Source organism: Branchiostoma lanceolatum, chromosome 1 (assembly GCF_035083965.1).
Source record: "Branchiostoma lanceolatum isolate klBraLanc5 chromosome 1, klBraLanc5.hap2, whole genome shotgun sequence".
Lineage (NCBI taxonomy): Eukaryota > Metazoa > Chordata > Leptocardii > Amphioxiformes > Branchiostomatidae > Branchiostoma > Branchiostoma lanceolatum.
The window spans coordinates 16,110,546-16,122,734 of NC_089722.1; the positions used below are offsets into that span (position 1 = coordinate 16,110,546).

The 12,189-nt window shown below is 40.7% G+C and overlaps 1 protein-coding gene across 10 annotated transcripts in view; it reads right to left on the reverse strand.

The window, feature by feature from the left end:
- LOC136437553 (syntaxin-binding protein 5-like) overlaps nt 1–12,182 on the reverse strand; it is an 83,711-nt gene extending 71,529 nt beyond the window's left edge. For 5 of the 10 annotated variants that reach the window (XM_066432195.1, XM_066432215.1, XM_066432209.1 and 2 more), the window contains exons 1-2: nt 11,939–12,181; nt 11,720–11,817 (exon numbers count right to left, since the gene is read on the reverse strand). In XM_066432195.1, coding sequence (XP_066288292.1) covers nt 11,720–11,817; nt 11,939–12,058 — 218 coding nt within the window. In that variant the 5' untranslated portion in view covers nt 12,059–12,181. Of the gene's footprint in view, nt 1–11,719; nt 11,818–11,938 lie in introns of all 10 variants that reach the window. The other 5 variants (XM_066432223.1, XM_066432230.1, XM_066432202.1 and 2 more) reach the window with 3 other exon arrangements.
- Nucleotides 12,183–12,189: the final 7 nt, after the last annotated feature.

Below are 12,189 nucleotides of genomic sequence, written 5' to 3' on the forward strand. Positions count from 1 at the left end.
GGTCTGTACATGTGCGCAAAGCGCTGCTGGATTGATTGACATAAGCGGCTCCTTTGACACATTGTACCAAGATTAAATCTGCCGGATTGTACAAAGGGAGGAGCGGCGTGGCGTACTGTGCAGAACTTGGAAGTTCCGTTTTTGGCTACTTACTTGGCCGAGGAGAATGAGCATACTAGTAACTTCAACACAAGCGCAACAGACCTTGTGTAAACAGCAGCCCGCTTTGTTTTCAACGGAACTAATTCAATTGTTTGTATTGTCACTACAACTTGAATGACAGAAGATACCAATGTGTCGTAGTAAGAATCTCTTGCCTAACCTCCTCGGTCCAAGGAAATTACTAGTATAATGTCCTTGATTCTACCCAGCCTTGATTCTACGAAGTGTGCCGGAGATTACTTTGAGAAGTTGCTACGGCTGTTCAATGTTTGTTTGGAGCATTTCTTCAAATATAACGTGACCGAATCATCCGCCAACACTTGAAAGCTACCAGCCAGACAGAATGGTATAGTTTCCCCTTTTGCATGGGCAAATGTTACCCTGATTGTGGGCAAACGCCCTTACAAATTATTCTCCTTATAGTCTGGAGCCAAGGACATTATAATGTTCTTGCTGGAGCGTAGTTGTGAAAGACTACATTTACATCATGGCGAGAATGGGAGCGCGTTTGTGACCGTGCATAAGAATAGTGAATAAATTATCAGTTTTTCTAAAAGGTGTCCCACTTTGGGAGACCGATGGAGGTCACACTCACAGCAAGAGATACAAGTGGTCGGAATTTAGAAGACATGCGATTTAATACATGGCCTTACTGGGTTATAAGAATATGCTTTCCTTTATTCTTTATCACTTACACTTTTTAAAACAGCAAAAAAAATCTCGCTCTTCTTCTCAAATGAAACAAAGAAGTGAGCCGGAGAGTATTTCTCGATTACAATACACATCTGTGTTTGACACTGTCTGCCGCTAGCTTTGCAGCGTCGAGAAGTAAACAAATGCGGATTCAGGTGGGCAACAAACGCCGATTCTATGTCCATTGTTTTACAGTTACCTCTGAGTTGAATGAGACAGCATTTGGAGAAAGAGCTAATTTGTCTTTTTTTTAAACTACAAAGCGTTAGCAGTACGCTTGCAACTTCCAAAGACATATCCTTTAGAGTCTCTATTGCTACTCGATTCTTTGATTTGAAAGGGCCAACTGTTATTTGCATCTGGTAACTCTGGTATATATATTTTTTTTTTTATACAGGTGCGCCGAAACGATCGTCGAAGAAAATCTATTCAAACCGTTTGGTCCAATGTGTCTTTGCCCTGTTTTTGTTTGTTCTGGGTTGTGTTTCGTTTTTTCCTTGTTTCCACATACTTTTTGCTGACGTTCGTATTTATCATTGTTACTAGCAAAATTGTATTTGGGACGCACATTTATTAACACGTTTTGTCGTTTAACTAACATAATTCGGAAGAATGTCTACAAAACAAAACAGCGTTTACATCCCCAAGCTAATGAACGAAAGGGTTTTGTAATTATAACTCTTCAATATGAAGAAAGGTAAGTTCTCGATTGACGGAGCTGAAGCAGACAATGGATCTACCTCGGATCAAGGGCATTATTATAATGTCCTTGCTCGGATCTACGGTAGGTTTGTAATCTACACTACACTACAGAAAAAAAAAATTAACTGCGGCTTCACTTAGAAACCAAAACAAAGACGTAAGTTTTGGAATCATCTATGTTCATCATCATATATATAATTGCCTTCAAATTACTTGTTCTTCGTAGTTGATATATGTTCCAATTTTGAATCCTCACAACAGAATGTATATTATATTAAAGCCATGAAGAAACTGACACAAAATCCACTCACTGGAATATCGGGAACGCCAATGGGTTTATAAATTGACAGGTCTGGTACCGGCCCGTCCTACTGTGTGCACCAATAAGACCACTCTCTAATCTCTTGCTGAGTATAGGCTATAGCCCCTGAAAGTCGGAAACCTTTACCATCTTTTTAGCATTTTCTTTAAAAAGTAAGTATACGTAGAGAACGAAATCGACTGACAAAAAATATTACAAATACTATACTGTTAAAGCGTGAAACGAATGTCCTGTAATAAAATAACTAACAATGAAAGGAAACAGTACTCGAATAAACAGGGCGAAACAGGGCCAACATCACTGAACTGTAGTGCAAGGACAACAAAATATCGCTCTTCCCACCAGAAGTAAACTAGAATAATAAAAACGCTTTGGAAGAACAAGGACATTTTATAATGTCCTTGGGAAGAACAAGTCGCCCGGTAGTATTCTTCCTCATGCACTTGTATTCTTCGCATCTGTATGTATAAAAGAGAACATTAAAAAAGTTAATAATCTGTAACAAATGAAGCTTACGGTATTCTATAAAAAGAGAGGGGGATTGTACGACCATATATAGTAGTATTTCCAAAGATCTTGTTTTCAGTTAGTCACTATCGACACAGAAGAAAACGTGATGCACAATAGACTCAGTCGGCTTTGTTTTGAAAAGGCCTTTGTTTTCCCAATGGTTTTCCTCAGCGTTGTTAGCGTTTCCTACGCTCCGATCTGCATTGTCTCAAAAATATCTGGAACATTTCGGAGTTTAAACACGTACAAACTAATAAAGAATGTTTGATCGGTTCAAACCCTGTAGTCCGTAAAAAATGGCATTCCGCAATAGTGCAATAGTTGATCTTTTGTGTCAAAATTGATTTCAGCAGCAAAAAAGCGGTCACAGTCACAGAAATGAAGATACACGTGGAAGCACCAAAATGTTGTGCCATGGCAGCGTAATTTTTTTGTGCGGCGTGACTGTCGGTAAAACTTTAACTAAAACAGAATTTCTATTAAACATCGAACGAACAACGTTCGTCAAATTGTACCGCCGCGCACAGCCTTTGATCTGAGCTCAGACCGCCGTTTCGAGGGTTTCGGTCGGAGTTCATCAATCAATTTTGACAGGCCTGCGGCACCACGCTGTCTTGTTGGGAGACAAGTCGCGACGAGCGTTTGTGGATTTTAACTTGTTTAGGAGAACTAAGTAATTTATTCCTATAAGAACTGCTTTTACTTCATTGTTTAGTTTTATCCACATAATTTCGTTGGGCACAGTTAATCATCAGATGATTGTTCAAATACATTGACTTGATTCTAAAACTGTTTCCGTTGTCTTTCCTCCCCATAAGCAAATACAGTAGTCGGATCACTACCAAACTTTCCTGACAAGATCGTGGTACTAGTATTTCGCGAATAGTCCAAACTGTTATATTATATTATGAATTAATTGGTTATCAAGGTTTGATGAAAACGAATGTGAAACGAGGATACTAGTAACCAATTTCACATATCTACGAGTCTTGCACAGTGTATCGGCGATCAAGTAGAATAAATTCCAGATAAGAAAATGGTAGATCTGTCAACGTCGGAACTTGATTGATACGCTCCCGCGCCTGGTCACGTGAGGGTGTCGGTCCGTGAAATGTGGAAAAAATTCTAAATTTCCAATTAAGTACTGGTATTGTTATTTTCCCCAGAAGGAACACATTTGTCGATAACCAGATGGAATCTTTAACTAAGAAATTTGGGCATTAAAGAAATGTACAAGTTTTTAGCACACCAAATTTTTGGCGTCCACTTAACACAAATGTAGCTGCCAATCACACCCTAGCAACCGCCAGTCCTCACAGCAACCGTCTTGTCTGTTTTTTCAAGTGGTTTTTTCCCGTCTTTCTGTCGGCCGGCATCTGATGTTTTGTCGGCGAAGAGGCGAAAGTTCGACCATGAGTTACCGTCCTGATTTAGTCATTTATTTCGGCAGGTCACGTCATATCCTTGCGAGAGATCTTATACAGAAATGCATGCGTGAATATATTTTACCGACGCCGTGTTACACAGACCGCGGTGCCGGACTAGCTCTTCCGCGGAGAAAACAGTTTGATAAGAAACTTTTTGGTTCGACAAGCATTGACTGTGGAATACTGACCGTATCGTTTGTATCAAGGACATAAGGTCCTTGGTTGTATCGTCTAGTTATAGGTACAATTAGCAATATAATACCCTCGATACAATGAGAAGAGGTAAGACATTGGAAAGACATTCTCGTAACAGTCAAAAGATATTCAAAAGACATTCACATTGTCATGTCGAGACAGCGTGAAAGGGCGCACACAATGCCTTTCATTTGAGCCCTCAATTAGTTTTTTTCCGATAACAACCTTACTAAGGAGACAACACGACAAACTTGGTTATTTTTGAAAATAATTATCATTATGGAATGAAAAAAAACAGCGATACATGTATAGGCTGAATATCACTCACCTTTGATACTTACACAAAAACGCAAACGAAATCATGATCAGGTTAAAACGTGCTGCTTCCTGGAGCTTTTAAACTTTGTATTGTAATTTGTGGCCGAGGATTTGGTAAAAATTAAAACGTATTTTTTAAATCAAATTGACCCCACACGCGTACGCGCTGCTGAGGTACGCCAAGTTGGAAATGTTGGTTCGTAACGCTCATTAGTTGGCAAACATTTGACGCGGCCTTAGGGGACTTCAGATCGCGCAAGTGTCAGGAAGGTGTAAGTCTGTGGTCTGTGCAAACAAGTATTTACTGTGACAAGCTCTCGCTGTGACTCCCCAACTAGGTCGATCTATCGGGAGGGCCGCTGGCAGCGCAATTAATTCAGGCTAATTATATGGGCGTGTTTTTCGCAAGCATGCAAGTTTTCACAGTTTACATCTCCAGACATTCGGGAGACATTTCCTGAACAATTGAAAAAAACAACAAGGAAGTCCTCCCCAAAAGACCCTATAAAGACATTGTAAAACCCGAAAAAGACATTCTGGTGGAATGTCTCGAAAAGGTCTTCAAAAATTGGAAATGTATAGGGGTAGGATTAACATTTTTTATACATTTTGGGTCCCAGTAGTGTCTATCACATTTAATTATAACTGGCCCACTCTATTTCAATGTTAAAAGCATTGTTGGTAAATTTGTGAAGAATTGGTCATTTCAATTTGTTATGCTGACTTCATTATTAAACAAGTTAATTTGCTATAAGCATTACCGCACCTTCTGAATTCATCGTTAAGCATTTACCAATCTAAATTTACCATTAAGTGTTGCAAGGGTCCCCCCATGCAGACCCTCTTATTTGCATCGTTGTCCCAATACATAGCACATTATTTGTTATGCTGACTTCATTATCAAGCAAGTTAATTTGCTAGTATAAGCATTTCCGGACCTCCGGAATTCATCATTAAGCATTCACCCTCTTAAGTTTACTATCAAGAGTTGCAAGGGTCCCCCATATAGACCCTCCTATTTGCATCGTTGTCCCAATGTTGACAAGCTTTGCTCCATACAGGTGCCTGAACATTTGCTGCATGTAAATTATTCATCATGCGATTGTACTTCAGTAGAAGGTTGCTACGTTGTGCTTTCCTTTCTTAAGAGAGTAAGAAGAATGGCCCAAAGTCAACGTCTATGGGGAGCGCTACTGATTGATAACCATTTAAAAACAATGGTCAAAAGGAGGGAGGTACAAAAGTCGGACTGAAAAACTAACAGGCTCAAATGTTCCCCTAGCTAATAGCAATGCCTCAGACAATACGGTTTTATAAATCTAAATCTAATTGCTTTACTAACACTGACAAAAGCGTTAAGACAGAAAGTTTACAGTTATAAATCTATTTCAAATATGCTGGTTCCGACAATAAAGACTTCTGGATTCAAAGTAATGTAATCAGTGGCAAAAAACTCTTCTACTGAAAACCACCTCAACATGATAAACCTTGTAATCCTTTAACACAATATCCTACACTGTTTTTTATAACATAACCAGTCATAGCAGCTGACATTGGCTTCAGGGGTTAATCTAAATAGGGGAACAAGGTCGCTGCACCCCCATGCCCTGACCATGTTCCCTACAGTTACACAGGGGAACAGATTCCCTGACAAGCATAAAATTCTGCTACTTGGTCACATGTGGCCACAGTCTTCAACTGTGACCTGTCTGACAGTAATTTTGCCTCTCAAGAAGCCAATAAATTCCCCATTTTAATTTTAAATTCTCTAAAAAAAAACCTCCACACAACCCCCCCTACTAGTCACTCTGCTCCCTTGCAATGCTCCCCCTTGCAATTTTTTTTTTCTAGAAAAAAACCCTGGGCTTGTACCATTGCATATTGCTTTCCTGTATTTTGTGTCCAAGCTGTGCCACGGGGACATCCATAGGTCTGAGGCTGTGTTCTTGAGAATTGTATATATAGGACAAACATGGCCTCCTGCCAATGGTGACATGTGGCTGTATCATTTTATGTTCATCCTCATTTCACAAAACGCAGTTGTGTGGTACAACGGGATTGCATGGATTCGCATGGTTATTTTACCACTTTACCACACACATCATTCCGTGAATAAAAAGCTACAACTATTTTTTCTTGTGGCAATAGATTATTTGGTCCGATACAATATTCAATAACAATGACTTGAAAGGAATATCATTTATTATATCTACTTAATTGATGACAATTATATCAATAAATGAGGTTAATTACCTTAACCTTATAATTACAGCCTGTTATAAAATATATTTGATGTCTAACAGACTTCAATATGTGATCATTCAAGATTAAGTAGCCCTTATATATTAATCTCAATATTTTGTTTATAACATCCAGCGGTATAGAAACATCTATTTACTTCTTTTGGCATTTATATATAAGTCAACAAGTTTGTTCGATAAGCTACCATTTTCATGGTTTATTTCTAACAGGAGAATTTGATTTTTGGCTACACTTAATAGAAAGCATAATACTCTGAGTCTCTGTCATCTTGGCGTATTGTTTTAGTACTCAACATAAGTCTACACACATACATCGTATGATGTACCTACTCATGAGGGAGAAGATTTGTATTTTATTGCAAAGGAGCCTTTCATAAGTTTTATAACCTAAAAAAAAAGACAAATCATTTCATCCTCTTTTCAGACATTTCTCTCTTTTTAGAGCACATTATTAGCAACACTGTTAAACAAAGACGAGCATAAATGTATTTCAGGCCTAACATGGCAAATAAACTATGTTGGTCTAATGCATTTTTCCTTTCAACGTTTACCCCTAAGAAACGAATAATAACATTTCCAAATCAAAATCACTGTTAGAGTCTACACAATCCATAAAACAAGGTTTGTGTAATTAACTTACTTTCTTTAAGTTCTTAATCATTTATGCTAAGATTGCCATAGCTCTAAAGTCAATACTTTGCTTACTGAAAAAGTATGCTAAGGAAATTAAAACAAAGAACATATTTTGCAAGATTCTTGCATGATACAAAACCACAGAATTGAAGAATGACCAATACATACGTTTGATATAATTTTAAAGTTTTCATTAGTAATAAATATAATTCAAGTCAAGAAATAGGGGTAGTTTTTTTTCTTTGATGTCAACAAATATGAGGACGAAAAAAATACAGCACCCCTACTACAGTCATCTATTCTCTATTCCAAAATCTGCTAAAATTTAGCTTGTTTGTTATGCCAGCCATATAATTCTAGTATTTAGACTAGAATAGCCACATGCTATATCAATTGTCTGTCCGTCCTTTCATGTTACATGTACTTGCAATTAGCCTAAGGGCAAGAACTTCCAATAAACTTATCATAATAGTAATACAGACATAGATTTGGCAATTGTTTATTAATGACAATGCATATAAAGCACAGACTGGTTCAGTTTCATTCAGCCTGGTGACCATAATCCACAAGTAACCCAGTGCTTTAATCTGATTGGACATAAATAATTACTACGATATACGCACTGAATGGACTACATAAATACATATACTGACCGATACAACAACATGAATCCAGAGCTTAATAGCCAATGTGAAATATATTTATCTTTTATCTGGAATAAAATACTGTGAGATGTATTGGCCCGTGATGCTGGATTACTTGGAAGAATTACAAATTAGATATTGGATTCGAATCTATTAGTGATGTTATCGTATGAGGTAGCATTTCAATTAAAGGGGGCTACATTACTGTTTTTCCTCCCGGTAGGAAATTAGGTTATGAAGTACTTTGTGTCCCCTGTATGTCTGCCCAGCATGATTCTGGAGGGTCGTTTCATGAGTCTCCTGGCTGGACGCAAGACCATTTGCACCTGAGCTGTCCAACATGATGTCATCAACGCAACCAATTTATGCAACCACCCTCAAACACCCGGGGTCACCAAATTAAAGGGTGACTTGAGGAAGGTTAACGATGCTGGGGTTCCTGAAAACAATTAGCGTGACAACGACAGATCGTGGGACAGACTCGGCCCCCCTTCCTCTCCGCAATCACGTTAATGTCCCCACCCGCGTGCATTCCTAACCACCTCCGTGGAAAATACAATCACATAAATGCACTTGCCATCAGTGCTGACCCCTGCCTTTGTGTAATGTAATGAGAGAGGAGGCTAACTATATTGAAGACCTGAATCCTTTGCCGGCACGGCGTATTGTGTTTTATTCTGTACACTGTATTCATGAGCCAGCCTTCATTATGCTACCAAACTACCGATCCGGCGACATCAAACGCATCCGCGGATCCAGAGGGGGGCGCACCCGGCGCGCGCCCCCCCGTTCGCGCCGTCCAAAAAAAAAAAAAATACACAAGCCGACCGGCCAAAACTGTTGTTGAGGGCAAGGTTAGGGGCCGAGGATCAACCTTATATTATTAATCCGCTCAGATGAAAAGACAGCTCTGTTAATTCTACAGAGTTATTGACTTCAGTATAGATATTATTAGAGATTGATTAGGTTTAAGCGCTGCAACGATACAAGACTTACCTTCCCGCCAGCCCAGAAAGCGGGGCTGGCAATCGAGGTCCAGGGCGGGGTCATCCTCTCCCGAGAAATTTAGTTAGGATTTTCAAGCCATCAAAAATATTCTGGTTGTCATAGTTTTTAGAAAATACTAGTTTTATTATATTGCTTGCTTTGTAATTGTTGCCATACAGCTTAACAACTGTCGAGCAATAAATTTCATTCATTCATAAACGCAATTTCCTGCATTTCTAAAGGCGAATCTTTTAACGCCGCCATTGATGTTATCATCGATGGGCGGCGGTGACTCCCCAAACAAATTGTTTTTCAAAACGCTGGAAATCAGTAGACTATGCTGTCACACACGTTGCTGTATACTTATCACACGCTGTTTTACTTATATACTCGTGTTTTCAGGTACGTAAGTACCGTCGACCAAGTTTCACACTGGACATGGAAAATACTATTACCGTAAAACCTTTGATAAAACCGGCTACCATATCAGTTATGTTCCCATAGATTTCATTCTATGTTCATTCGTTTGTTCTCGACCGAAGAGTTCGATTTTATGTCGCTAACACCGGGGGTTACCCGCGAACGTTGCTAGCATGGAAAGGTAAGCAAACATGAACTTACAAGTAATATTCCCAGACTGTAGTTTATTTACAAACATAACGTTACAATTGACAACCAGCGTGACCAAGTATGGAACTAGTTAAGTGACGATAGAATAGATACATTTGTGGGTCAAAAAAGCAGGGCAGGTAAATTACCGTCAAAATAGTCCACATGACATCAAGGCCGGTTCAATGTAGGGTCGATGCTAGAAAATTAATGATCCTCCGGTGGCAAAATCGTAACCGCCAGCCAAGACAGTCCTACAGCCATAGAGACTTTTATATAATAGAAAGTTGTGTCTCTACATAAAAGCTGCGTGCTTCGGCTCCCGGTTTGCTTTTACCCTGTACGTACTATTTCCGTTTCCTGCGTATGCGTCGTGCAGTCGTGCTACTTACTTGCCAAATATGAGCTAGTATTTGCGTCAAATTGAGCAATATCGCGACACTTGAACTTTGGACAAGATGGCTGTACTCAGCTGTACTCGGTGTACTCACTGCATCCAAGCATAAAAGAGGGAGATCACGATCACATTGCATGTTGATACACGTTGTAATACTTGTCTATATAAAATCCTAGGATTATAATATAAGACGTTTGGGTGAGATCTAAGTGATTTGTATTGATTTCTGGAAAACAAATTAATTTTTGTATGTATCGATGTGTTTGCTTTTGTGCTTTGTTGCGTTGTGATGCTATCAACATTCGTGACTTTCATGTTTGGCGCGAGTTTGTCCCAGTTCAAGATATAACCGCTTGTAGAATCTTTAGCACCGCAAAAAGGGCACAATGAGGGACAACAGCAACATGTTTGATTGGTGCTCCTTGTTCGAGCGAAAATTCCCCGCGGACGTAAGGCCGTCGGTACTTTTTTTGACACGGAAATTTTCTTAGAGATTACGGGGGGCGTGCCGCACAGCGGCCCGGCGTGAGTTTGATGTTTTTGAGGCGTGCCGCGCACCGCCCCCGGTCATGGACTGCTAACAATGCGTAACAGAGAACTCTGGAAGTTCACCGTAGGCTTCCTTCTTATAAAAACAAGGCTGTTGTTCCTGTAAGATTCCTATACTACTGTTGACGGTAATTAGCCTCCCTTTTTAATTTCTTTTGAGACTCAGAGGCAAATCATGGTTGAAGAAGGTAGTTACGTTTAATGCGTCCACATCAACGCCGACAAGTACGGACGAAGATCTACGTGAGGCCAACCCGACTGCCCGTCAGTGGCTACAGCCGTGGAGCGGCAAGATATGATGATGAACGCCGGCAAGTGCCAGCGTGGGATCTTTCCCACCACGTCCGCAGCTTCAGTGGAAAACACAAAATGATCGTGCGCATTTCTCAATTTTTTTACCGACTTCGCAGCAAAATGTATGTCAGAGTCCAGGCCGTCCAAATCAGATTTGGCCTCAATTGACGGGCGGACGCCCCTCTGGCGGATTCTACGTAAAAAAATCTTTATCCCGCCGGTGTTTATTTTGCTCAGAAATGGTTCTAAAATGCACCAGAGAGCATCTAGATTTTAAAAAGTTTCCGGGGGAGGCCCCCCAGACCCCCCCAACGAGAGGGGGTTCCACCCCCTCTCGTGCTCTCCCCCCGCGCAGCTGACGCTACGCGACATCGTGGCCTTCGGCCACGACTGAGGTTGCGCCCCCCCGTTCCCCAAATCCTGGATCCGCCGATGAAACGTCTCTAATCATATGCGCCCTACATTGAGTCATAGCTGATCCCCGAATGGGAAAAATTTGAATGTGGCTGTTTTCCCTTAAAACCTCTTTCATCATTCTACAAAAACATCAATAGCACACAGGTGATATCATCACCAAGAGTGTATTCCTGCTGCAATAATAAATCTAATACATAGCTAGGTAGGAGTGCAATGGGAAACCCTATCCCGGGCCTCTACAAATATCAGAGACGTATACATATGTCTGAAAAGCCTAAGTCAAAGGCTATTTATTCCGCCAGATTGGACTGTTATCAGAGATACACGTCGCTGAATGCCAGCCCTTACCGTCGGGGGGCCTTGTTATTGAAATGAATTGGTTTGGTTTTTAAACATCTCCCGGTCCATCGCAAATATGGGCCCCTCCCCTTTTTCACACCATATGAAAAGAGAAAGGGGGGATCCTTAGAATTGATTTTGTGCACCTGTACAATGAGGCTCTTCCCATCCGATCATTCCCCGCATCCCACGTCCCGTAAACCTAGTTATCTACCTCGCGGGCGACCGAGGGGCCGCTCTCGGGGGCAGGCGAAGGATACAGCCGAATAGAACCAGACTTGCAACCGATCGCCAGGATGTGTTGGACGGGATCGTACGCCATGGCGGTGGGCTGGTACGGGAAGCCATGTCGGACGGTCTGTTGGAAAAATAGCATGTAATATCTCCATGCAATCTGACAGAGAATAGATAAAATCTGCAATATTTATATTTTTCCGTACCAGAAAAAATCCCACCTAGCCAACCTGAGCACCGCCTACCTTGCTAACTTGGAAATGCTCGCTACCCAAGGTCTCGGTGATCTCCGTTTCGGGCTTAGCAGGTGGGGCAGAAGAGGATGTCAGCCCGTCCAAAACCTTCTTGAAGTTGAACTTCTTCATGTTGACGTTCTGTCCGCGAGAAGTTCGAGGAAAACACACGAATCACTGGTGTTTTCTGCAGCATAGCCCGTCCATGTTGAGGTTCACCTCAGCATTCAGAATGAAAATAAGGGGAGAACCATTACTTACAG